The 27,254-nt window shown below is 44.3% G+C and overlaps 1 protein-coding gene across 10 annotated transcripts in view; it reads right to left on the bottom strand.

Moving 5' to 3' along the window:
• Positions 1 to 1,922: 1,922 nt before the first annotated feature.
• Positions 1,923 to 27,254, bottom strand: part of PALM2AKAP2 (PALM2 and AKAP2 fusion) — a 331,612-nt gene continuing 306,280 nt past the window's right edge. For 6 of the 10 annotated variants that reach the window (XM_030292893.1, XM_030292899.1, XM_030292897.1 and 3 more), the window contains 3 exons: positions 16,730 to 16,908; positions 11,533 to 11,571; positions 5,746 to 5,900 (listed from right to left, as the gene is read on the bottom strand). In XM_030292893.1, the coding sequence (XP_030148753.1) occupies positions 5,802 to 5,900; positions 11,533 to 11,571; positions 16,730 to 16,908 (317 nt within the window). In that variant the 3' untranslated portion in view covers positions 5,746 to 5,801. Of the gene's footprint in view, positions 5,901 to 11,532; positions 11,572 to 16,729; positions 16,909 to 27,254 lie in introns of all 10 variants that reach the window. The other 4 variants (XM_030292894.1, XM_030292900.1, XM_030292896.1 and 1 more) reach the window with 3 other exon arrangements.

The following is a 27,254-nucleotide window of genomic DNA, read 5'->3' as shown; positions in this document are numbered from 1 at the left end:
AGCAGCATCTCCAGGGAACTAGTTAGAAAATTCTTGGGCTGCATACCCTAGACGTACTGAATCAGAAGGCTGAATCTGTGTTTAATGAGCCCTCCAGGTGACACAGACTATTGCTGGGGCAGGAGAGCCAGTGCTCCCCTAAGGCACATCAGTATAAACAGCCGAAGACCCCTGCAGAGCCAGGATGTGGCCTCAGTGGGTGGGCAGAGAAAAACGAAGCAAAGGAGAGGTTTGTGACTTTACCTTGCCAGGTACCAGCACGTCCATTCCAATTGTTCGGAGCCCACCACCTGTGAACTGAGAACAAAGCATCTGGATAATTCTCCCGTCAAGGTTAACTGACACTGAGATGACTAGGTCATGGCAGAATTAAAACAAAAAAAAAATATTTTTTTTTTATTATGCAAACATTCTTCTGTCTCGGAAAGAAAACATCTGAATGCTTGGGCGACATTTAGAAATTGCCAGTGTGGGGGCGCGCCTGGGTGGCTCGGGCGGTTGAACATCCGACTCTTGATTTCAGCTCAGGTCATGATCCCAGGGTCATGGGATTGAGCCCTGCGTCAGCCCTGAGCATGGAGCCTCTTAGGAGCCCCTCTCCCCTGCTCATGTTCTTTCTCTAAAATAAAAAAAATAGAAAACTTAAAAAAAAAAAAGAAATTGCAGGTATGCCATCTGCAACTATTTCCTGAGGCCCCGTTCTTTGCCTTGGTATCATCTTTAAAGCCTTTGAAAGTCTCCCTTTCGATTCCCCACTTGTTTTCTGTGCTCCCGGCAGCCCCATTCTGAATTTTGTGTGGGTTCTGTGCAGGGAGATACATAGTCACCACACTCTTATGGCATAGGAATCCCATAATTAAAATGAGCAATGCTCCAAAGTGACTTCATGGCCTCATGTGTCCCACAACGGTTGTCTGACACCAATATATACAGGGAGGGATGAACCCGGAGTAGTGACCATAGGTCTAGGTCACAGCAAAAAGCCCGCATATCCGCCCTTTACCCATTAGTAGTAATGCCTCGCATTAGTTTTGCCCTAAGAGCTTCCTCCATGAGAATCCCTGAAGAACCCTTCCACCCTGACATACCAGACTCTGCAACCCGTTCCGAGTACCCAGCCCTGTGCACGTGACTTCCCTGGCATGGCCCAGCACCCCAGATGATAGTAGTGATGGGTGCAAAAATGACCAGGACGCGGAATCCCTAGCTGATCACAACGTGCTGCCCCAGAATGTTGGAAGGAGTCCCATAGATGGGAGAGATGGAGGAAGAGACCCCAAGGAGAGTGGCGGTGGTGGGGAAGAGCTGGAGACAGAAGGTCTGCGCTACAGGTAAGTGTGAGGGGCCAGAGGGTGAACGGGGCAGCTGGACCCTGAAGTGGCTGTGAGGGAGTAGACGGGAGGGCACGAGGAAATTTGGGGAAGAAGCTTCCTCATTAATCTGTGGTCTTCATATGCTCTTTAAAGTCTGAAATTCTCCATTCTTCAGAGGGGAGCTGAATACAGGTGCTGAGAATGTGATAGTAAGAATTAGAACCCAGGAGCCACATGCAAAGCTTGAGTTTTAACCATTTGTCCTACTGTTTGCCCAGCCATCTCTGACCTTGGAGTACACCTACCTCATCCAGAGGCACCCGAATCATTTCCGGGGTCCCATCAGAGGTTTCTAGGCTCTAGCCAGGGCAGTTGGAGACAGCATGGCAAAAAGGGGCATTGGGACAGCCTGTCACAGGCTGGGGACCACTGCCCCACCAGCTGGTATAGCCTTTGTGGTTCAAGTATGCAAGAGGCAGATGCCGACACACAGAAGTCAAGGCCAAGGGCGCCTGCGTGTCACCGTTTGGCGGGTCCGTCTTCCGACCTCCCTCCACCCCCAGTCAAACAAGTAGCCATGGTTTATAAAAAAACACAGCACACACCGGGTTTTAATGAGAAAATAATTGTATACTTGCATCGAATGCCTCACAATCACTATAAAACTGAAGCAGGATAATAACATTTAAGTGGTTAACATACACAGGAGAGCCAGATACAGAGTATAATTTTCAAACACAGTATTGCTGCTGTTTCCCCCCCCCACCCCTCCTCCAAAAAAAAAAAAAAAGTCATTTGGGTAAAGGGCAACACAAAATCAAAGCTGGCAGTTCACTCACTGAATGCTTAAAATTCAGGAAATTGGTTCTGTCACTAAAACTGGATATATTCACCATCTCTAAACACTTAGGCTATTTTTTTTTCAATACATAGTTTAATTACATCCATTCTTGAGTTGGAAAAATGTTTGTCTTCAGAGACAAGAGTCAACACTGTCTTAGTGTTTCTTGTTACACCTTATATGTGTGTGTTGTGTTGTGTATGTACGTGGACACTGATCTATATACTGCTTATACGTCATTGTCTAAGGTGGGCAGCATGCAGAGGTGTAAAGAGGCAAGGAAATTGCATTGTGTCACCCGAGTAGACTACAGCCCAGCCTCCTACCACTGACAGACCCTGTTTCCATAATTTCTGGATGAGAGAGCCAAGGCATGTCAGTAGTTAATCAGCTCCCGAGGAAAGTGAACATCTATAAACACTGTGGAAGGGAACGCTTTCAGGAAAGCTTTTAACATCTACAGAATCTAAACATTTGTTCTAGTTGAGATTAACAAGCTTGCGTGCTATTTGGGGGCAGGGACGAGCATCAGAGGCCAATTTCTTTGACAGGCCTCTTCCTCTTGATGGATTAGGCAGTAGTGACTCTCCTCCAGGGGTCTGTTGCATGTTCAGAAGGTTAAAGGGGTTCCTTTGGGATCCCAGGGCCTGGCACGGTGCTGTGTACAAAGCCCGATGTTTTCTGAACGGGTAAAAAACTCAAGAGCACAGAGAAAACCTGGCTCTTCCAAGGGAACTGCAATTTACATTTTAATAGGATTCTAAGTGAGTGGACCAAGGAAATCGACAGCAGTCCTCAAAAGGCAGCAGAGGGAACAAGCGAATGTTGCAGATGTAGGGGCCACAGTTAAGCAGTGCTGTGACTGTGGGAGGCTCACAGAAACTCTGCATTTGTTGCCTTATCTACACGTGGAGCGAGGACCAAAGGATCCCTGCTAGAACTCTAGGCAATGCTTCTGGTTCAGTCAACTGTAGTCAAAGGCCAATTTGTCTGCCTCCAAAAGATTCCACGAATTGGGTGGCCTCCTAAGCTTCCCATTCAGCTGCAAATTCTCTTCTCAAATGTAGGTTTAAGATGGGTGGGGACCCGGCTTCCTTCAAAACACAACAACGTCAGGTGGGTCCTGAGGGCTGTTTCCTCTTGGGAAAGACAGTGTTTGTCTATATCAAGTCTGTGTTCTCTACCAGATTCAGAGTTAGTCCAGAAAACACGAAGCATGTTTCTTTTTTTGTGCATCTCATAAAACCATCTGCTCTCCAGCCATCCTAGCTGCCACTGTGCCCCTGAGCCACAGGAAGCTCTTGTTCCATCTTTTAGTCACATGCCTGCCATGGGAACGCTGAAAATCCTCCGGCAAGGCAGCCTTCCTGGGGGCTCCCATTTCACCCGTCAGGACTTCTAGTCTAACACAGACCTCATTTTCCTGGGAATGTCTGTCTCCATGCCAGCCTCCCCCACTTGAAAATGAATTCCTTGCAGCAGGGATCTTACTTGTTTTATGTCCCCAATGGCTAGCACATTTTGTTGAATATTCCTTCACGATATTCAGGAGAATAAACCACATAAAGATGGTGCCAGCCACCGATCTCTAGAATTTGGCTTCAAATTGCAGGTTCCTTTGGCAGTTTTAAAGGATCCTTGTAAGTTATCAGATGGTTGCCTTTCTACTTTATGCCTACCGCTTGCCTGTGAATAAACTTTCCCCCTAAAGTCAACACTACACTATTAAAAGAAGCAAAGGTAATGTGCCTAACATCTACGTACACACTGTTGTGGAGTTGTTATTTGTCAGAATAACATATTAGAGCTTATGACATAACAGTATAAAAACAAAAAGGAATTTTAGTGAGGTCTGGCTTCATTATTGCTCTTTTAAAAACCATAGTTTTAAAACAAATAGAAAAAAGAAAGGCTGGTCAGTTTTTTTTCTCATTGCCAGAATTAAAAACTTTTCTCATCCAGAAATTCAGGGCACCCAATTATTGAATACCCATTTCATATTGCTTTAAATGACAGTAAGATAGAGCTGGCATCCTTTACAGTATACTAAGCTACGAATACAAAGCATGAGAATAAATACGGTACTTCTCTAAATGTCAAATTACAAAACTGCTCAAAACTTTGCAATTGTGACTCATGCAAATACCATGTTAGGTCAATTTAATATTACAAATACTGCATCAGGTCGGTGCCTCTATATCCCTTTTCATAAAAAAGAAATTCTCACTCACTCCTGACGCTGGCAAACAGCTTTGGAGGAAATAACTGTACACCCTTGTCCCATGAGCATTCTGGAATTTTAATCCTTGCACACACACTTTACCCAAACACACAAAGGGACGTGCATGAGCACGCACGGGCACGCACGCGCACACGCATGCACACAAACACGCACACACACACACACACACACACACACACCATCTTTAGGATTTGTAGCTGATTCCAAGCCTGCACTTAGATTTCTATTCTATATTTTTCTCTTTATCATTCTGAAAAACGCTGGTTGCTCAGCAAAAATAGTATCTGTTACTTCCTTAATTTCCCACGTTCTCCCTCCCTGTTTCTCTGTCTACCTTCATGTCCTTTCTTTAATGATTCCTTTCTGATTGATCCAAAATAATCTGTCATTCTTCCTACTAAGGTCCACTTTATAATATAAAATATAGTTATAAACACCTTTTTATTTCCTGTCATCTGCCTCTCGAAGGCAGAGTTTGCCCTTTTTTCAATTATTGCCACTCTAAAAATACCCCCACCATCTTGAGCCAAGCTGTTGGATGTGTACAGATTTTATACATGGATATACTCCCCCCATCCCATCATAAAAATAGTTGTTGCCCACTAAATATAGTTTTCATATGAAGAAACATAATTGTGAAAATGTGTTCTCATAAACGGCAAATTAGTCAATACTACAAGCAGACGAGATCCTAAAGCTAAAATAATCCATTTGGTTTGGCTTTCTCCCTCTTTCTCAACCCCCTCATGTAGAATAGATTGTGTTTGCAACATGAAGAAACATTGTCTTAAGAAGGTGGATTTTATATATTGCGATCATTAATTGCTCCCAATTAAAAACAATTAGATGTAAGAGAAATGGAATCCTAATTGCCTCTCCTGGCAGATATAGAGAAACTTGCATTTCATTTTACGGCTGCTGGAGTAAACGGAGTTATTCCCACACCTCTGATGGCTGTGAGCGACGGTAGGGAACCGGTGCAGGGAGTCTCCAACACCCTGTAGATTGCACCGGCGTGGGCTCTGCAGCTCTAAATGGCCCTGTCACCAATGTTTGTCATCACCCAGCAAGGCGGGTCTCAATTCCGCCTGGAGCAACCATGTTGATTTGCTTGTTACTGCTTTGTCTTTTTGGATCAATTGTGGATTGGTCCAAATCCAGGTGATTCTTTTGAGTCTCAAAAAATCCTTTGTCTTTTGACTCCTGGGTGTTTATAGAGTTTGATGGGTAGGCTTCTTTTGACTTTATTTTTCATCGTTGGTCATTGCAGCTTCTGGTCTACATAAGGATTGTGGAGTTTGTTTGCACTTTAATAAATATTCCATTAAAATGCTTCGATGTGTTGATTGCTTGGTTTCTTGGTAACCCAAGCACCAAAGAAGCTTCCTGGGTGGAAGGAAGTTTGTTACTCATCGTCCTCTTCCTCCTGGTTGGCATAGATCCCTGCCTCCCAGCGCAAGGCCAGTGCGCTCTTTCTTCGATTAACCCGTGTGGCCTCAAGGACCTGAAGAGAGAGGGAAAAAAATTAACCAGAGTTCATGGATGTTCACTATGTACACAAATCAACTTCTCCATGTCTTTCCTCCTTCCTTCTCAATAGCATATAATAAAGGGAACGTAAGACAGTCTGATACTGCTGGGAGGTAGGAGAGACATGGTCAGTAAAGCAGGCTGGTTGGTTCTGGATATGCACTCATTTCCAAGCCAGATTTCATTTGCTCTTTGACCCATAGTTTTCAATATAGAAAGATTTAATTACCCTGAAATGTTCTGCACCTCTTTTTGAACTACACTTGACTCTGCATTAAGTGTGTTGATAACACAGATCTCTACATGTTATCCGATCAGTGCTGTCTGACAGACATTACTATCTGTGTTATCAATATGGTAGCCACTAAGCTACATGGCTATGGGGCACAAGGAATAAGGCTAGTGTGGCTGAGAAACTAAACATTCAAGTTTAATTAATTTTAATTTTAATATCCTCAGGGACCCTGTGACTACCATATTGGACAGCACAGCTATCGACCGTCTTAGTCTCTTTGTGAACAAGTAAACTGGAAAATAATTCCAAACAACTGGACCAGTGTGGATTCAATCTCTCAAGCTCTGTGGATTTACATAAGCTATGATCACATTTATATCATAAAAGTCTACTTTGGTATAACCAAACTGCCAAGAGAAACTAAGTGGAAAGAAAAATAGTTTCCCAGGCCAATAAAAAGCAATCCGAGCATGCCAACGCAATGTCAGGGCCACAGATGCTAATAAATAAAATGCGAGGTGACAACATCAAGGACAGATAGGCTCACCACCATCAGGGTAAGGCCTCCCTCCCTTCAGTTCACTAGAATAGTCTGTGGACTCCTGAGGGAAAACTTCAGCCAGGCTGCTCCAGCTTTAGTCTGATCAAGATGGATGACATTCAGGTTGCCAACATATGAGAAATGGCTCAGTTTCATGGCACTGCCCCACAAGGGAGCCCATGCATGCCAACCAATTAAATTACTGTGGCATTCGCTTAGGACATGCAGTTTCTGATATTAAAGAAAAGTCTAGCAGAGCCAACACTGGTTGATGATCCAAAATGCAATGAAGGCTTTGCTTATTCTAAGAATAATCATTTTGGCAAGGGACAGAGTTGCTGGCAACTCTAGAGAAGCAAGGAGATGCAGGTGACAGGCAGTGGTGGGAACCGAGGCACAAGCAAATCCTGGGTAGAGTAACGGTCTGGGGGTCCATCTCAACCTGCTTCTTTGCACATCTGACAAATGGATGCACTTCCCAGAGCTTCAGTGTGCTTTCCTCAGGGAAGCTGTCCCCAGTGCCCCCAGCAGGGACAGCTGGACTTAACATGTAGGATGCACTAGCCATGTCTCCTAAATGAATGGTCATTGTTAAGCACATAAGCCATGTCACAAAGTGTCTTGTGTAAGCATACCATGGTCACTTATTCCATATCTAAGAATAAGAAACCAGTAGGAGGAGCAAAGAATGCTTCCAAATCTGGTGTAGGTTAATAGAGGATTCTTCTAGAAGGTCAGTGCGTGGTAACATGGTACTGAGAAACAGCACTGGACTGGAACTGGAAGTCCTTTCTTTCCAGTCCTGTCTGGAACACGTTGGTGTCGTTCATGGCATCTCTTTATCTGCAAGATAGAAACAGCACCTGCCGCCTTTCCCAGGCTTTCTCCGGAGGCAGTGCTGACTCTGGAGTCCAAGCAAGTCTAGATTTAAACCCTAGTGACCTTAGAAAAGTCACTTACCTTGTGCCTCAGTTCTCTGATGTGTGAAATGGGAATTATAAAAACTACAGTTCAGAGTTGGCCTGAGGAATAAATGGGGCAATGTATGCACAGCACTTAACGTAGATCCTGGTGCATAGTTTTCAAACAATCATTAGTTCTGTCATTATGTGAAGGGGCTTTGTAAGCTATGAAGTGGTGTTCCAACACAAGGCATTTTTATAATTTTTATAATTTATAATTTAAATTTTATAAAATTTTATCATTTTATAAGGAACTCTACATTGTGTAAGATGCTCATCTGTTCACTTGGCTGGTTGTAGATACAAACTGAAAAGCTTCCAGAAAAGCTAAAAATCAATCATGGCTCTGAAAAGAATGGTCCCTTGTCTTGTTATTTATGCTCTATTTTAATTCTCAATCATCTTAAATAAATTCAGTCTCCTTTGTTCTTCAGGAACCCATGTTACAATCTGTCTCTCCATCCATCTTACAGATACTTACTGGCTTCCTACCAAGTGTCAGGTGCAGTGCTTTATGTTGAGGATAGAATGGCCTCTGCCCTCACGGAGCTTAGCCACCAGAAAGCATTATGGGCAGGGAAATCTTTCAATTATGGAAATATTCAGCACAGCTTGGATTTGAATATCTGCTTGCTGCAGCCCAAAGAATTCACTTACGCCAATAACGAAGGCTCTTTTCTTAATTCATTCCCCTAATTTGTATGCTGCTTAACACGATACTGAATTTCTGAGGACATCTAGAGCCTCTCATAATGGCAAAGACAGGAAAATAAACGGGTCATGATAAAAGCAGCCAGCAACCTTGCGATCAAATTGTCTTCAGGTGCACAAGGTTTCTGATCCAGGACTGGCTCAGGGGCCACTCTACGATGGCCTTTTGAAGGTTCAAAGGCCAAGCCCTTTAGGGTTAGGCCATAGCTCATCTAAATGAGCATTTGTTCCATAATTAATTCAGAGTACAGTACTGTAGTGTGTGTGTGTGTGCGCGCGCGTGTTTCTCTAGAGCAAATCTAGAGCTCTGACACTTGAGTTATTGCATATGAACTTTATTTCCTAAAGCCCATTCCTTTCTTTTCTGGCAGAAAAAAAAAAAAAAAGCACTTGCCTCAGGGCTCTAGTAACACATCACATGTCCTTGTGCACCACTTACTGTTTTGATCTTGACTGTCCTACGGGATTCACACTATTACTATTATTACTATTGTTAATCGCACTTCACATAGGAAGAAACTGAAGCAAAGGGAGGTTAAGTTGACCAATGTTAAGGTGGAGGAGAAGCTCAGATGGGCAACCAGAATCCTGGGTGTGGAGCTGATGCCCTAGGCCACCACGCTGCCCCGCGGCTCAGTGCCTATGCGCGTAGTAGGTCCTCAGTAGACTGTTAACTGAGTGAATGAGTGAGTGACTCTCCCTACAGTTCTGTAGACTTGAAATAATTCTTTTCAAAATAGTAAAATAGTTTGTTGGAAGAAGCAACAGAAAGAGCAATTATACTCTGGAGGAATGGAGAGGGGAAAACAAAAAAAGTTTAAAAATAATAATAGAAAAACCTGATTTAAGGCTTTATTGATTTTGCAAATTCAGATTTAGACCTGTTGGGAGGGAAAAAAATCAGTTGTCTTTGAACCACCCTCTAATATGAATTTTCCCTCTCTAGTGCTTGCGGGGATTCCAGAAAATTGCTGAACTTTGCCTAGACATCAACAGAGACAATTGTATTTGGGGGGGGATGTAACAAAAGGCAGAGGGGTTAAGTAATGTCAATCACCCTATTTACGTGAACATTTTGTCTTCCTAAATTTCTCTTCAGCTGAAGATAGACTGGCACCAGTTTTACCTTCCTTGAATATATTCGATTGGATTTTTGTTATTCTTAATGGTGCTAACTCAGAGGGGATAGGGGCCTAGGGCCGAATTCTTCCACTGCCATTGCCAAGATGAGAAGCATAATGATATTCTCAATATTCATTTTATATCTTATGAAAGAAATTACTGATCATCATCAGCTCCCATCTCTGGTTCTAAAGATTTTGCAAAATAGGGAGGTTTTAAAAATATATTGTGCTATAAGTTAGCACAGCCATTCTGAAGAATAATTTGCAATATGTAATGAGTGTGAGGATGTGTTGTCCTTATATGACTAGTTCTTCCGCTCCTAGACGTATAGATAGAAACTCTTCTGTAAGTTGTGCAAAGCGACATGTACAATAACATTCACTGAAGCGTTGTTTGTAATGGCAAAAAAAAAGAAAAAAAAAGAAAAAAAGTGAACCAATCAAGAGAGAGAGAGAACCAACCAACATTTCCATAGGAAATAGGAGGATGAATAAATAGTGCTACAGTCATTCAAAGGGATCCTATACAGCAGTTATAATGAATAAAGTAGAGCCCCCAGTAACAACGTGGACACATCTAAAAACAAGGTAGACAGGGGCGCCTGGGTCGCTCAGTCAGCTAAGCATGTGACTCTTGATTTTGGCTCAGGTCATGATTCTCACAGTTCATGAGACTGAGCCCCGCATCAGGCTCTGTGCTGACAGCATGGAGCCTGCTTGGGATTCTCTCTCTCTCTCTCTCTCTCTCTCTCTCTCTGTCCCTCTCCACTCATGCTCTGTCTCTCTCTCTCACTCTCTCTCTCAAAATAAATAAATAAACCTATGAAAAAAAACAATGTAGACAGAATAAAGTAAGGAGTGGAGGATGCTATAGTATGTCATTTTTAGAAAGTTTTAAGGCATGCAAAACCATAGGATGTTATTCATGTATAGAAACATATGAAATATAAATGTAAAAACATGCATAGAAATGATGAACCCCAACTCAAGAGAAGTTACCCCACAGGAGAGAGAGAAGTGGGGACTGGGAGAAGTAACAAGAGGGCCTGAATGGTATTTGCCATATTAGTTTATTTTTAAAATATTAAGCAAATACTACGAAATGATAAGAATGATCAAAGCTGGAAAGGTGGACTTTATCGTTTTATTATCTGTTCTTAATGGAACACTTGAATGCCAACTCCGTGACATCAGGGACTTGGTTTTGTCGACTGTTCTGTTTTTGGAACCTAGAAAAGTGCCTGGTGCCTGCTAGGTCCTCACTAGATTGTTAATCGAGCCAATGAGTGAATGAGTCTCCCCACAGTGCTGTAGATTTAAAATAATTCTTTTAAAAGTAGTCAAATGCTAAAGAAAAAAAATAGGAAAACACAGTGTTTTCCCATTAAAAAAGGAAAAATATTTACAAATAGAGGAAAAGGAAACACTGTGACTTTTCACAGCACAGGTATTTGTGAAATCTGTGTAAAAGGAAACTGTACAGAAAGGAGGAGGTTCAGGGAAATTCAATACTGACAGGAGCTTCTAAAACAAACAAAAACAGGTTTCAAGATCGGGGCAGGGAGGGAAGTGGACACTGGGATAGTTCGGTGTTGGAGTAACTTGTCCTGAGGCTATGGAGCCGAACTCTCTGGATTTGTGCTATGGCAACCAAAGGACTGGTCAGAATCAACAGCTCGGTCCGCTTGAGCGGCCTTGTTTTCTAACCAGACCCGAGTATATTTGCTATCAGTGCCTGGAGAAACTAACGTCCGTGCCCTCGAGTGCAAACACCCTCCAGATCCGTGAGCATGGCGAGGTCTTCTCCAGCCCCACCCCTCACAGCACAGCAAACCACAGCAGCGGGTAGCACTGTTGCATACACCCCAACATTTCCAGGCAGTCCCCAGTTCCACAAAGGCTGGAAGAAAGAAACATGGAGACGAGCTGCTTTCTTGCCCTTCTCCTTTAACATGTCAGGAAACGGCCAACCACAAGAGCATGCACTTGGGTCAGGCATGCAGGAACACCAAGACAAACAAGTGGAAAAGTACCTCGGAAGTCACCTTGCAAGACAGTAACTTAGAGGTGTACTGGCAGAGAGGGAAAAGAGCAGGGTTAGTACACAGCAGAGACACGCTCACACAACACCCCCCAGCCGGGAATCGGCACCACGCTGGGGGCAGACGAGCGGGGAAGTGACACCGGGAGGCCATTATACACCCACGCCAGACTCGCTTCATCTGATATTAGTTTATTGAAAAATCTGTATCTTTTGGAGCGAGGAGATACCCTGTTATGCATTAATAAAAATATCAGATAAGCCATACTTTGTTAATTCAAGATTTGTCGCTTCTGTTTTCTGTGCTTTGAATTAACAAGATTCTTCCCCGCCCCAGTATGCAACCAGCTGCCCACCAACAAGGTCTTTGATGACCGTTTTGGATTTGCTGGAATCCGTAGCCAAATAGCCTTTTCTCTTCCTGTAGTTCCTTTGAGCCCCACAGCGGTCCTGTAGCCCGTTGTCCCCCACAAAAAAGACACTTAACCACAGGCAGCAGTTGATTTGGATCCAAGGTTCGGAGAGGCAGAATCTCTGTAGGTGAGTTGTGAACGGCACTGCCTGGGGAAGGCCCACAGCCCCCCTCATCACTATCCTGGGGGTCTGGATAAGTTCCTGAGAGTGGGGTGATCATGTAGCAACTGAAGTGACCCTTTAGTACCCGTAGGAGACTAAAAGCCTCCACAAGAAAAGCTCAGAAAAAAAATGGGCCAGCTATGGGAGATCACATAGAAGAACCAGCTTTGGTCAGCCTCTGCTGGAATTGAGGTGATGACCTCACATTTACACAGCTTAGGACACTGGAGGCATTTCCTGGGCTTTGGCGTTGGCAACCATAGGATGGCTAGGTGGGATCATATGTCTGTGATCACTAACTGCTTGAAAATTACACGTCTGTACTGATTGGGCTGATGACTGGGGGCTGATGAGCTTGGAGCTTTCCTCCTCTTTTTGTACCTCCTCTTTCGTGAGCAGCTAGGAGAAATCTGGGCAGCACGAAACACTGTTGACTGTAATCTGGGCTTCCTGTGGACCTGGGGTGTGGGGCCCTGAGTGCGCTTCCCTCATCCACTCAATGAGAGTGGGCCATGGGGTGTCTTGGGTCGGTGGGAAACGTGTGCGAGGAATTCTCAGGAAAGCAGTAACTGCTTAGCCCCCAGCTTTGACTTACCCCAGGAGAATAAGTGAGGTCTTTTCTTATTTCAAGACAGGCAGGGATGGCTGAAATACTTCTCAGTATCTATTTTTGGTGTAAGAGAGACAGTAGAAAACCGACCAAGAGTAGATCCTATGCTAGAAGTGGGGCTGGGGCTGAATGCCCCAGGAGACTGTGATTGGGATGCAGACCAGCATTAATTGAGAAAGAGAAAGCAAACCCACCAACCTGTTCAAGAGCATCACTGACTCAAGAACCCATGGTTTTCTGAGGCTCAGCTCAGGTCAGGTTGGGAGAATAGCTGGCCAGAAAAACAGTTTTGCCTACATATCTTTCCTTTGCAAGGCATCAAGGAACCCTCTAGGAAACTATGATTCATCAGTCCATCATGTGTTACATGACTGACCAGAGATGGCATCGGGCCCAGATAAGGGCACATTTCCATATAAGAAAACATTTCCAGATAAGAGAAACCCACAGTAAGAACAGGACTGCTGCATCTGGATGTGCAGTGCGCACACTGCACAAAAGCACCAGGCTGAGGGGGTGGGGGGCGGGGTTGAAGTTCAGTGCCCCCACTCCCCTCACAGCATGGCAGGTGCATCCTGGCAGATGAAAAATGGCGCCATTCTAAACATTCTTACAAAGGCCCTGTAAAGGCTGGTAAACAGCCAGGGGTAGGGGGTAGGGGTGGGGTAGCAACCTCCTTACCCCCAAATTAGGTGAGGGGTCCATTTGTCAGTGGGGCCTGGCTGAAGCCTTCAGCACAGAGACATTCATTAGTGACCACGTCACACAGAACAAGGACACTGGCGGGTTGGCACCTGCTCAAGGTCCGAGTTAGTGATGGCCATTCGGGGAGAACTTTTCAAGAAAAGGGGCTTTCTCCCGTTCCTTTGTTATCGACTTTTTCACCAACTGCGAAATGAGCAGAACATCCACAGATGACTTAATATTCCTGATGCAGTGACGTGTGGGTAGATATTCCAAGAGTCATGATTTAATTTCCCATCTTCTATCGTTCTTTGACCGTCACCTTGTTTCCAGCAGAAGAGGGGGACAGCTCAGAGACATGAAAAAGGCTACTGGATGTTACAGCTTCCTTCCCTCACACCATCCCCATGGCAGGGGGTCCACGAGCCAGAGGTTTCCTTCTTGACCTGCATACGATTTTTTATAAAGTGGGAAAACTTCAGCTGGCAATGACCTGGGGACAGGACTCCAGCAACCACTGCTGCTCCCGGGGTGGTGGGACTGAATCTGTTTTGATGGCCATGATGTTTTTCTCGGGGGTTGGCAAAAACTACTCATGAAACTACAGGCATGGCTTCCCTTGGCTTCTCTGTCTTCTCTTTCTTCTGTCCTTCACGCTCAATAATAGCATTGTGCCTAATGTATCACTATACTTACATCACGATTGCCCCATTTGCTTTTTAGGTCTTCCTTCTCCTTAGCAAGCGAGTCAAATTGTTTTCATGCCAACCAGAAAGAACTCACTGCCTCCTATGGGCAAACACATGGTTTGGTCCTGATCATGTGTGAGGGACTCATAGTGTTGCCAAGTGACTTACTGGAAGGAATCCTGGCAGATGGATGTGTCAGGTGACACTGGACTCAGGTGAGCTGGGTGAGGCTCCTAGAGGGTGGACAATCTAAGAAGCCATGTTTCCCCCTCAGAATAATGTGGGTGAATGGAACCAGGAAAACAGAACTACCAGCTTCTGGGACAGGGAAGCCAGTTACACAGTCATATATCACGAAATCCATTTGCTCTCTGTTGTTAGCCTTCCAGTAGAAGAGACAATTAAAGAAGGGGCCAGAGATCGGCTAGGAAAACAAATGGTTTGTTCATTCCTGCAGGTAAACTTCAACACATTCTCCAGTGACTTGAGTAGATACAGTAGAAAAGGTCCCCTGAATTAAAAGGGCTACGAGGTGAGGTCAGATGTGGCTCTAAAATGAAGTTTGGCTGATGATCATCTATTTGCTTTAGAAGCAATCTGAATATGTTCTTGAAGTTTCAGGTCTCTTAAAAGAGGATATAGTGCATTGGATAGGTTTTGTTCTGTTCCTAAGAATTTTTTACAACAACGGACTTGCTTCTCTTGTAATATCAAGAACGGTGCAAGACACTTGGCTTTGACTTCAAGATCTGAGGATGTTAACAGCCTGATCAGTTAGTAGGTTTTCTTCCTTATTTGGAATGTTTATTTACTTGAGAAAAATAGAGACAGGAGGCTGCCACTTTATTGCGTAAGCGAAGGGTGGTCAGTATATTAAAATGCTGATTCCAAGTAGCTTCCTCAATGCAAAGGGGAAAGCCAATCTGGTTGCCTCCTGAGTTTGCATGAAGGCGGCTGCCAGCCTCTGCCTGTGGAATGAGCAGGAGTGGGCTCTTCACTTCTTTGGGTAGTATTTTCCTCTAATGTCTGTCTGCCCTCCAACACAGAAGGCGCACACAAGAGATATGCAGGATGTGCTCAGAAAACACTTGCATGGGTCACATGCAAAGTGTTTCCATTTGTTCTTCCCCTTCCATGCCAGAATGCAAGGGGTCCACTCAGCTAACTTCTGCCAGAGCTGCTGACGTACGGTGTGGACTCACTGGGAGAAAAGAAGCCACTTACACCACTAAGCGTCAAAAGCACAGGCTCCAGAAAATACCTGAAGGTAAACTCCACATTTTAAGTAGGGCTGCAAAGAAGGACTGGTTAAGGTGGTTTGATGGGCTGAAGCCCTATGGGCTTGGGGAAGGAGCCCAAGCAACAAAAGTGTCTATAGCACCCACTGAGGGCCAGGCTCCATCCCACTGTGCAAATGAGGAATGGCTCCCAAATGCTCCAGCCTAACAAGAGTACCTGAATCAGAATTCCAGGCAGCTTAGGTACAAACCCAAGGGAGAGCCTGGGGACGCAGTGAGCCATCAGGCTGCTCTACATGTGTTTGCTTTCTTTGCCACTAAATATCTTAAAAGCATCATTCAGTATCTGGCTTCAACTTCAGAAATCTTTTAAGTTAGTCAACCAGGATATGAAAGGCAGTAGGTCAGCATGGAAATCCTGCTACGAGTCTGTAGCATTCGAGGTTAGGGTGACCCAATCATTTATCATCCAAACTGGGGCACTTTTAAAGGTGAAAGGGGATGCTGTTAAAAATTACACCAGGACCACAGGCACAAACCAGGACTGTCCAGGTAAACTGGGTAGTGCATTCAACTGAGTCAAGCTACTTGCGACCTAAGTGAAACTGGGTGGGGATGGGAATGTGGAGAGACTAAGGCCACCAGAGTCCCAGGAGGGGGGCATGGGCCCCTGAGGCTGGTCCCGGGGCTCCTGGCTGGGGGGGGCTGCGGGGAGCAGCAGCCCTCACATCTCTTACTGGAGAAAGAAACCACGGAGCAGATGATTTCCTTCAGGGTTCGTGTGAGTGTCACGTGCAACCGTCTTGAGGGTTGAGGATAGCAGGGTAGCCCTGTGGTTTCTAACTGTCATTTAAAATATCTCTTTCCTACCAAACTGTACGCACAGGCTTGGTAATAGCCCAAAACACAGTCAGCCTTTCCAACGCAGTGTAACGTTTATGGGGATCGCTCGGAGCAGACACGGAAGGAAGGGCACAGCCCCAGTTCTCCAGGCAGATAAAATCTCTACGGGGCAGGCCAGCGATGGCAGCAATCAGCTCCCTGGTGCCTGGGGATGATTTCAGGATGCTCGTGTCCTTCCCCCCGTGTTGTCCTTACGTGTTTGTTTGTTTGTTTGTTTGTTTGTTTTCCCTACGCACCAAGCATCCCGTCCACCAGCGTGCCCGTGAGCTCCAGCTCCGGTTCCCCTTGCGTGATCAACATTTTTTGAGAAACAAGGCAAAAAACCCAAACCCGACTCCAGTCACGTTAAACCACACATTTGAAAACTGGTTTTGGAACCAGGATACTGGCCAGACCAGTGCACACATGCCCGTGCCTGACCTGGAACACTGAACGCCACGCTGCCGTTCGCCCTCAGACGAGTGAAGGAGGAAAGGAGGAAAAACTTACACTACTATCATCCATTCTCTCACGCCTTTTAGATTTGTGTGTCTCATAGTCTTCCATGAGGGTCTGCATCAGATTCTTGGGCCGCTGGGATCCGGCAGCCTCTTCGGGGGCTAAGTCAGGCTGCGAGCTGGGGCCTTCAGGTGAGGGGGATGGAGGAGGTTTGACTTTCTCTATTTTCCCTGAAACAACACGAAGAGAACACCCTTTCTAAGCTCGTCTGCTCATGACGGCTTCTAGAAAGAAGAGAACACTGGCAAAAAGCAACCTCTGACAGAGTGGTCCCGGAACGGTGCTGGTCACCTGAGCACAGGGACTGAAAGCTAATAAAGATAATGTCACAAGCCCATCCAACAAAGGCCTCGAGGACGCCAGTGCTGAAAGTCAGTCAGACCAAGGAGGCCCACAGGCACTTTGCAAATACGTGTCAGACACTGGCTCCGGTTGTTTTGGGGACATGTGCTCCATCACGGATTCCTGAATCCGACCGTCAGAGAGGGCAGTGCCTTCAAGCCTCAGAAACCCACTTTTTGCAGTTGAGGAAAACAGGCTCTTCCAAAGGGACGCCGTGCTGAGGTCCCAGGGTGCTGGCGATGGTACCAGATGAGGCAAAAGAACCTCACCAGGTTCTTCCCCTGCACCAGAAGCTGCCGATGGGGCAGCTGACCTGCTGAGCCTTTCTGCATGGACAAAACAGCGCTGTAAAACCTTTGAGTGAGAACTAGGCTTGTTCTTTCCAGGTCACCCCGGTCTTACACTGGGCAGCTTCATTTTTTAAAAAAATGTTTAAGTTTTATTTATTTATTTTGAGAGAGACAGAGACAGCATGAGCAGGGGAGGGGTAGAGAGACAGAGAGAGAGAGAGACAGAGAGAGAGAGAGAGAGAGAGAGAGAGATTCTCAAGCAGGCTCTACACTATCAGTGCAGAGCCTGACATGGGGCTTGAACCCACGAAGCTGTGAAATCATGACCTGAGCCGAAACTGAGAGTTGGACACTTAACCAACTGAGCCACCCAGGTACCCCTGGCCAACTTCATTCTTTACCTTACCTGCTGGGGTCCTGGAAAGCATGTGGTTTGAGACCTCTAGACCTTAAGGAAGGAATGCCACCGACAAAGGCAGGTTCAGTGTTGTAGAAAGGTGTGCACCAGACATGGGAAAGGTGAGATTTTACCTTTTGAAGTGCCCTATAAGACTTTTCAGGATAAGGAGATCAGGTCAACTGGGATGGTGTGGTGGTGGTGACTCCAGATACTTTTATTAAGACCGTCTGCATCCTTCCCTCTTGGGAAATGGCTGGCCCTCGCTTCTGGCCCATCACAGGGGGATTTCATTGCCACAGAGCCCCAACTACACCACTGAGAAGCATCTTCAGGTGCAACAGCCATGATTTTTCCATGCCCCTTGGGGGAGACACAGCTGGTGCGTGTGAACAGGGGATGTGGAGGAAACACACAAAACCTAAAAGTTTGGATCTAAAAGTTTGGAAACCACCAGGGGAGGATGAAGATCCATTTGACCCCTTCCATTCCCAAGCAGAAGGTGGCTCGTCTTTCTTCACCTTCCTCCCCAGACTTCTAACTTGGCAACTGCCTGCCGGAGCTGCAGTCATAGGTGAAGCCTGGAGACCATGTCTCCACGTGGGCTGCCACAGACCTTTTCTGGGCACGGCTCGTCTTGTTGGGAGTTGGACACCCTCCCCACCCCCTAGAGTTCAAGAAACCCAGGTTTTAATTCTCGCACTGCCGTTAACTAGCTATGTGTTCACTGTACGCAGACATTTAATGTTCCCACTCTTATCTTGGGCTGATCATGTAAGTTCTCCAAGCTTCAACTTTCCCAGCTATAAAATGAGAATTTTGGAAGAAGATGTCTTTGAGGTTCCTTCTCACTCAGACATTTTGCTATTCTATCAAATACTTTTGGCAGGAAAATCGACCCTTGTTGGTTAAAACAGAAGGCATATGGCCATGATGTTTGGCAAATTAGGTGCCAAGTAGTTTTCAATACACAGGGCACTCCATCGGCATCAATAACTTCATGAAACTCATTACCTTGACCTAAATTACCCAGATCATTAATAAAAAGTCTTTTGATGTTGACAGTAGGACAATAAATATTTCAAAATCCTCAAATTCACTAGCAATGGATTATATTTGTTATTATGGAAACAGGCAATGCTATAATGACGCCCAGAGATCTATCAACTATATTAAATCATAGCAAGATTTTTTTTTTTAAACGGGAGAGGGGGTGAGAGAGAGGGAGAGAGAGAATCCCAAGCAGGCTCTGTGCTGATAGCATGGAGCTTGAACTCAGGAACTGTGAGATCATGCCTGAGCTGAAATCAAGAGTTGGATACTTAACGGACCAAGCCACCCAGGCACCCCAAATAATTAGCCCCATGGCTTCTCCATCCATCCCTCCTTCCTTTCTTTCATACTGAAATATTTTGAAACAATCCTAGACCTCAGGCAGTTATTACCCTGAATGTTTTGTGTGTGTCTCTCAAAGTTCCCATGGATTTTGAGATGAAGTCTTGAGAAATGATACAGCACAGTGGTGAGCATGCAGCTCTGGAACCAGCTGCTTGGGGGTGAATCCACCACTGTTTGCAGCCAAATAACCTTGGGCAGGTTACTTACTGTTTCTCTACCTCAGGGTCTCTACCAGCATATGGGTATGATGCTAGAGGTACCTACCTCATGCAGTTGGTATAAGGACTAAGTTAATATTTATAGGGTATAAAGTTAATATTTAAACAGGGAGCATCCAGTGAATCTGGTTACTTCTTATTTGGAATCTCAAAGAACAACATGTCTACCAAGTAAGAACAAGCAATTTCAAGGGCATGTTCTGCATACAATTTTGGCAACCCTTCCAGAACCGGAAACAGACACCAAATTGCCAGGTTGGTCATTTTCCAGGTGACCTCATGGGTCTCCAAATAATTTCCCAGAAGTCACCCCTCCAGCATTAATCTTCCAGAAGGCAGAGTCCATACTCACTGCTCTAACTTCACTCTTTCACAGGGCCACAGTGGGATCCCTGCCTCAAGGCACTTTGTTTATATTTCTATGAAAGCCTTTTCACATATCAGCTTGTATCATACCTGGGTTTTTCAGCTTCTCTTCTCAGTTAAACTATATTTCAACCAAGGATAGGGGCAATTTCAGCCATTATGAATCCTTTAACTCAGCTCAGTGTAAACTCTGTTAGAACAGGACTTTGTCTTTCCTGGTCATTGCTGGACCCCAGTACCCACTGGGGTATTTGGCATAAGGTAGGAGCTCATGTTTGTTGAATGAACCAGTAAGTACATTATGACATCTACATAGCAGCCACTTGTTACATGATTGTGGATTGGGACAAAATTCCCAACAAAGGATTTGACGGAAGAGTTTAAATGTCTTCACCAACTCCATGAAAGAAAACAACTGTGGTCTACAGAATCACAGACTCAATGGCTTTGCAGTAATAGTAAGCACATTTATCTGGAATTTTATTTATTTAGATAGGCTTCATGTCATTTGATCCTTACAGAACCCTGGGATGTAGTCAGGGTCGATGCCATGACAGCTGTGAGTGGTTTAGACCACAAAGACTCAGATGTTAATGCCAGCCCAAGTTACGTTAGCTAAAGTAACAATCAGAATTGGGTCTTGTCCGGAAACCAAATCGTGTTGATTATGGCTAACTTATATGGTGGTATGTATGCTGAAAGAGAATCGTGAAGAGGGCGAAGGGTTAATATAGAAAGTAATCAAGTATTGCACATTAAAAGATACTTTCCTGTGAGTATTCCCACAAAACCACCCATCTTTGGAGCAAGTTTTACCGGTTATGGCCACTAGAGGTCACATGTGTAACAGGTAGGAACCTCTGGACTTCTGGAATCAGTTTAGTTGGTCTCAGGGGAAATCAGCTTTGCTGGGCTTCTCTGCTGGGCACTGTGATTTCCAACCCTCCCACCCCCAGTATGGTTCAAACCATGCACAGAACCCCTGGAATCACACAGGTTGCCAAATAGGGAGAAATGGATCTGCTCCATACTCAACATCTTCTTCAGAAGGCCCAAGTTTGCAGCCAAGAGTCTTCTCAATGAGGATGGTGAAGAGATTTCTAATACTCTAATACTATGTCACCCTTGCCCATGGCCCTGTAAGGCCCCTTGAAATTCTTTGGCCCAGAGGACGTACCCCATTACAATTCCAGAACAGTGATGGTTATCTTTGGTGCTCACTGGTGCGCATCTCGCACAGCACTTCCCAGCACCTCCGGGTTCCATCCCGGCTTACTCCGCCAAAGCTTGCTCTCGTATGTCTATCCATTCAGTGAATGACTGAATAGAGCTAATGACAGCTAAAAGGGGCCTCTGTTTTCAATGACAAATATCCTGCTGTCTAGCTCCTCATCTGGACTGCATACTCTACAAAATAGCTCTCTTGAAGGATACCAGTCACTGTCCCTGTGAAACAACATTAACAGAAAGTGTCATGCAGACCTCAGGGCACATCTGTGTCCGTCTTGGCCAAAGGTCGGTACCTGATATTTACAGAGCAGCGAGCATACAAGTTCTATGACATTTGATGTAAAACTAGGCAGGGATTCTCAGTGGAGGTTTCCTTCATAAACAGGATTTTGTTCAAATTATTTCATCTAGAGTAACTTTATTTATCTTTAGTTACTATTTTTTTAATTTATTTTTAAAAATTCCAGTGTAGTTAGCATACAGTGTTATATTAGTTCCAGGCATACAATACAGTGATTCAATAATTCCATATACTACTCAGTGCTCATCATGAGAAGTGTGCTCTTAATCCCCTTCACCTGTTTCACTCATCCCTCACCCACTTCCCTTTTGGTAACTATTTGTATGGTCCCTATACTTAAATTTTTAAAAAATGTTTATTCATTTTTGAGAGAGACAGAGACAGAGAGTATGAGTGGGTAAGGGGTGGAGAGAGAGGGAGACACAGAATCCAAAGCAGGCTACAGGCTCTGAGCTGTCAGCACCGAGCCCGATGTGGGGCTCAAACCCACGAACCGTGACATCATGACCTGAGCTGAAGTTGGACGCTTAACTGACTGAGCCACCCAGGCGCCCCAAGTTTTTCTCTATATTTAAAAGTTTTTTTTTTTAATTTGTATTTTTTTGTTAAATTCCACATATGAATGAGATCATATGGTATTTGTCTTTCTCGGACTTATTTCACTTAGCATTATACCATCTAGATCCATCCATGTTGGTGCAAATGGCAAGATTTCATTCTTTTTTGTGGCTGAGTAATATTCCATTGTATATATATATAATATATATTTTATATACAATACATATATCCATATATGCATGCCACATCTTCTGTATCCATTCATCTGTCGATGACACTTGGATTGCTTCCATAATTTGGCTATTGTAAATAATGGTGCAATAAACATAGGGGTGCATATATCTTTTTGAACTAGGTTTTCATATTCATTGGGTAAATACTCATCTAGAGTAATTTTAGACTTGACAAGCTCTTAAAGGTGCTTGAAGGTAAGCAACTTCACTTGGGGGGGGGGAATGATTCTAAAGCTGTTTCTAAAAGTGTGCCTTATTGGCTTTGCTTTGTGAGACAGTATTTGCTGCTAACAAAGTCATTGATAAACACTAGGTTAAAGAAAGCTTTAAAAATAAAATGAGATGGATTTCTTTACCAGGGGACTTCTCTAAGGTTTTAGTGCTATTGTGATTGTGAATCACTTATTCAAGGGTAGGTATGAAACATTTCTCAAATTTATTTAACCAGAGAACCTCATTTCATAGAATCCCTATTGATGTCTCAAGGAAAACAATTGGTGAAATGCTGTTCTCTAGCGTATATTAGTTAACTTAAGCAGCTCCCACAAGTTCAGTTAATAATTAAGTACAGGCACAAAGCTTACATATAAGAATTTCTACCGTTGTATTCTTTTTTTAAGAACTATACATGTGGGAAAAACCAAGATATCTGACTATAGGAAAATGGTTAAATTAGTTTTGGCTCATTCAGATAATGGAGTATTATTTAGTTATGACAAATCATGTTTTAGTCTCTCCAACTTAAAGGAATAATTAAGGTCATGGGAAAATACTCAAAATGTTTTAAGAAAAAAAAGAAAAGAGAGAGATTACAGGGGTTTAAGAATACAGATTCTGCAGCCAGACTGCTGGGGTTCAAATCCTGGTTCACCAGTTATTAGCTGTGTGAAAGAAAACACAAGTGCATGCACGACATCTGGTAAAACCTCAGTCCATATAAGATGAACAGTCCTGTGGCAGGAAGAAGAATAGCCTCCGCTAGGATGCTTAACATCCTAATCCCTAAAACCTGCAAAGACGCTGCTTTCATGGCAAAAGGACATTGCAGACATGATGCAGTTAAAAGCTTTGAGTGGGGAAGACTATCGTGAATTATCCAGTTGGGCTTGGTGTAACCATGTAGGTCCAGGTGGGTCAGAGAAACGGAGACTTGAAGGTGCCACACTGCCAGCAGTGAAAAGGGCGGAAGGGGCCGTGAGCCAAGAAATGCAGGCAGCCTCTAGGGAAAGGGATGGAGCCCTAGAGTCTCTGGAAAGAACACAGCCCTACTGACACCTTGATTTTGGCCCAGGCAGACACTATCTTAGTCTGCTTGAGCAGCCATAACAAAATGCCATGGATTGGGTGGCTTACCCAACAGAAATGTATTTTCTCACAGTTCTGGAGGCTGGAAGTCTGAGCTCTGGGTGCCAGCATGGTTGGGTTGTGGTGAGAACCGTCTCCCTATTTTGCAGATGGCCACCTCTCACTGGGTCCTCACATGGCAGAGACAGGGAGAGATCTAGATCTCGGGTGTCTTTTCTTAGAAGGGCACTAATTCTATCACAAGGGCCCCACCCTTATGACCTCACCTAACCCTAATTACCTCTCACAAAGTGCCCATCTCCATTGGGGGTTAGGGCTCAACATATGAATTTCTTTTAACCTAGATTTATTTTTTTCTATTTCTATTTTAAATTTTATTAAATCCAAGTTAGTTAACATATAGTGTGATAATAGTTTCAGGAGCAGAATCTAGTGATTCATCACTTACATATAACACCCAGTGCTCATCCCAACAAGTGCCCTGCTTAGTACTATCACCTAGTTAGCCCATCCCCTGCCTACCTCCCTTCCAGCAACCCTCAGTTTGTTCTCTGTATTTAAGAGTCTCTTACGGTTTGCCTCCGTATTTGTCTTATTTTTTCCTTCCGTTTCCCATGTTCATGTGTTTTGTTTCTATTCCATATATGAGTGAAATCATGATACCTGTCTTTCTCTGACTGTATTTCACTTAGCATAATACATTCTAATTCCATCCACGTTGCCAGCATATGAATTTAGAGGGGACACAATTCAATCCATAGCTGACACACTGCAAACTTCTGACCTCTAGAGCTGTAAGATAATAAATTTGTGTTGTTTTAAGCCCCTTTATTTGTGGCGATTTGTTACAGCAGTGATAGGAAACGAATACAAATATAAGCCCAATATTATCTCCTATGCACGTATGTGCATGGAGAAACCTAGGCACGTAGCAGTTAGGATTAGGAATTACTTTTATTTTTATCTTTATTCCTTGTTTTCCAATTTTTTTCTAGAATAAGCATGAATTAATTAAAAAATATAAAACAAACCAGAAAAAAATTCTTTTAAACGTTATTAGTCATGCCGAGAAAAGTAGATAAAGCTGCTTCATGGGCTAGGCAATCCACAAGCCTTTGTATCTCGCCAGACAGCACACACCCAGAGGAGCTGACACCTGCCCCCAACCTAGGCCTCTGGTGAGCCCTGCTCATGTCTGTGACAGTGGCATTCTAGGCCGTGGGTCTGCAAGGTGGACTAAGGAGCAGAGGCGGGCAGCTAAATTTCACTCCAAATTAGTAAATGCTGTCAGCCCCCCCCCCCATCATGAATGGAAAACTAGAAGACACAAATTTGTGTTTCCTGCTTATTTAATCATAAATAATTAAACCCCGTTCTGGTCCACAGAGAGAAAGCCAGGCCTTGGCTACACTTCTGACTTTTCCAGGCAAGAAGGATTTCCCCTGGGCATCTGTGACAGGCTGTGCTGCCCAGGGGAGGGGGCGGCAGAGAGAAGAACCACGGTTGCTCCCTGACAAGGAACCCGAGCGAAGGTGGCACAGGCTGGAAGCACAGCCGTTACCATCCCAGACAGCAGGACCCTTCTTCCGTAGGAACAAGGCTAACTTCTAGCAAGCCAAGGATGTGGCTTCCAAAAGTTTAGAAAATTATTTTGGCCAAACACTGTGATTTTGGTGACCATTACACTCCACATATATGGTGTCTGAGTTCTTAAATCAAAGATCCTTTGTTTCTACATTTCTCAAAAGAAAAGAAAAAGCCATCACCCACTCTTACTTAAAAACCAAACTGAACCGAACAAAGACGCCCACCAGATGCCATGCCTTGGCCAGGCCTCCTTCAATGACCTCCTTTCTTCACACAGCATGGCGATAAGATTGCAAACATCTAAGACGACTCACAAGTCGCCAGAAAGAAATGAGCTCAGACTTGTATTTTCAACTTCATTTCCTCCCAGTAAAAGGGAATATCCTTCCTGTCAGATCCGGGGAGCAGGTGGTTGTGGGGTTCCAGCTGTGACCTACACACCAAAAGCTGGTTCCTGGTCCTTTTATCTCTTTTCCTGAAGGTTGTAGGGTTTTGAAAATGCAATGACATGAATCTTCAGATCGTAAGCCTAGCTTGGACATGAGAAATACCCCTGGCCCGGTGAAACAAGTCTGAGAAATTTCCAAATATCATTCCTTAAAGATTGGGGTGTTGGATGAGCTGCTGATATTGGGTCATCCTCAATGAACAGGACTGGAAGGTGAAACCTCTAGAAGGAAAGAGCTCTGCTTTTCTAGGTGAAGCACAGTTTCAAGACCAAAAAAGAAAAAGAAATTTAAAACAGAAAGAATGAAAATCACGGCAAATAGCAGTTCCCCCACCAAGCTCTTTTTGTTAAACGCATTTCTACCAACATGGTGGGTCTGACTGTGTGATGATTTCTACCCCCCCAAAGGGAAAGAGAAAGGAAACATTTTTATGGACTCGCAATTTCACTGTGCCCCAGTACGCTTTGTTTTTTGAAATCACAGCTGACTATTGAAAACGAATTCCTGAACTCAGGTTTTGTAAGTGAGATTTTAAATTTTAATGAAGTAAATACGAAAATACACCAACTAGGAACAGAAAGTGATTTTATAATGCAGGTTTTGACATTTATTTCAGCAGCTGTAGAAGAACAACTCCTACATATTTCTGTAAGGTTTTCTAGCTCTTGTCTTAAGACATAACAGTAACTGTAGTAACAACAAAAGAGTAACTCTTCTTGGGTACTGGGCACTAAGGTCAGTATGATCTTATTCCCATCTTACTGGTGAGGAGACTGAGGCTTACACAGGTGAAGTAAGCCAGTCACACAGTTAGCAAGCAGGGGAGTCGGGATCTGAACTTCAAATATAAATCCAGAGAAGTGACTGTGACATTTAGGCACCTAAGTTTCCTTGACCAGTTTTTTTTTACATAAGGTATGAATTTCTATTTGAGAAATACAGACAGACTGGGAAGACCTGTGAGGTTGGATGCACACAGGTTTTGGGAAACCTTTGACAGTTACATTGAACGTCATGAGAAATAAAATACCATTACATGAAATCTAATATGCACTCTTTGGTACACTCCCCATCCACCGCCCCTAGCTCTCCACCCCGTAAGTAGTAGCTTATTCACAAAGATCAGATGGATGTGAAATGCCAGTCTCCTGAGGGAATAGCAGCATGGCTGGTTAAGAGACACAGTCATATCCTGACTGGACTCCTGCAGTCACAGGGGACATCCTGCTCCCACGCCTGGCTTTGATTAGCTCACATTTCTTACGAGGGGTAGAGCAGGGATTTTTACAAGAATTAGGTCCTTTGATTCATCTTTTCTTTCTTAGCTCAAGATTACATCTTTTTTAGCACGTGGTGGAGTCTGATTTTTTTTGGAAGCTGCTCTCCTAACTTGGAGCACGGAGTAGCCACACACAGGGGTAAAGGGTAGGCGACACGGATGCCATGTGGTGTCCCCAACAAGGCATGAGCACCACTGGGGGCCAGCCGTGACACTGTGCATTCATCAGAAGACCCAGCACAATGAGCAGTGGTGGCAGAACTTGCTTAGAGCGGGGAATTAAACCGGTAGAGATGTAGTGCCTTTTCTCAAGTTCTACTTCCCAGAAGCCAGAGCCGCGGGTTCTTCATGGGAGAAAGACTGGAGTCCCTACCTTCTTGGGAGCGGGGCTGATAGGCTTAGCCTCAGCAGTTGCCCCTTCCAAACCTTGGGGGGCAATGCCCAAAGAGAAGTTTGAATTCTGGGATTTGAGAAGTCCTGATTTCACCACATACATTCACCCTTTGCCAAACACTTCTTCGGTCTAAACTTTTCTTGACAATTCCTTCCCAAATGGCATGTGT

Source organism: Lynx canadensis, chromosome D4 (genome assembly GCF_007474595.2).
Source record: "Lynx canadensis isolate LIC74 chromosome D4, mLynCan4.pri.v2, whole genome shotgun sequence".
Taxonomy (NCBI): Eukaryota; Metazoa; Chordata; class Mammalia; order Carnivora; family Felidae; genus Lynx; species Lynx canadensis.
Note: the sequence above shows the minus strand (reverse complement) of the source record. Positions and strands in the feature narration are given on the sequence as shown.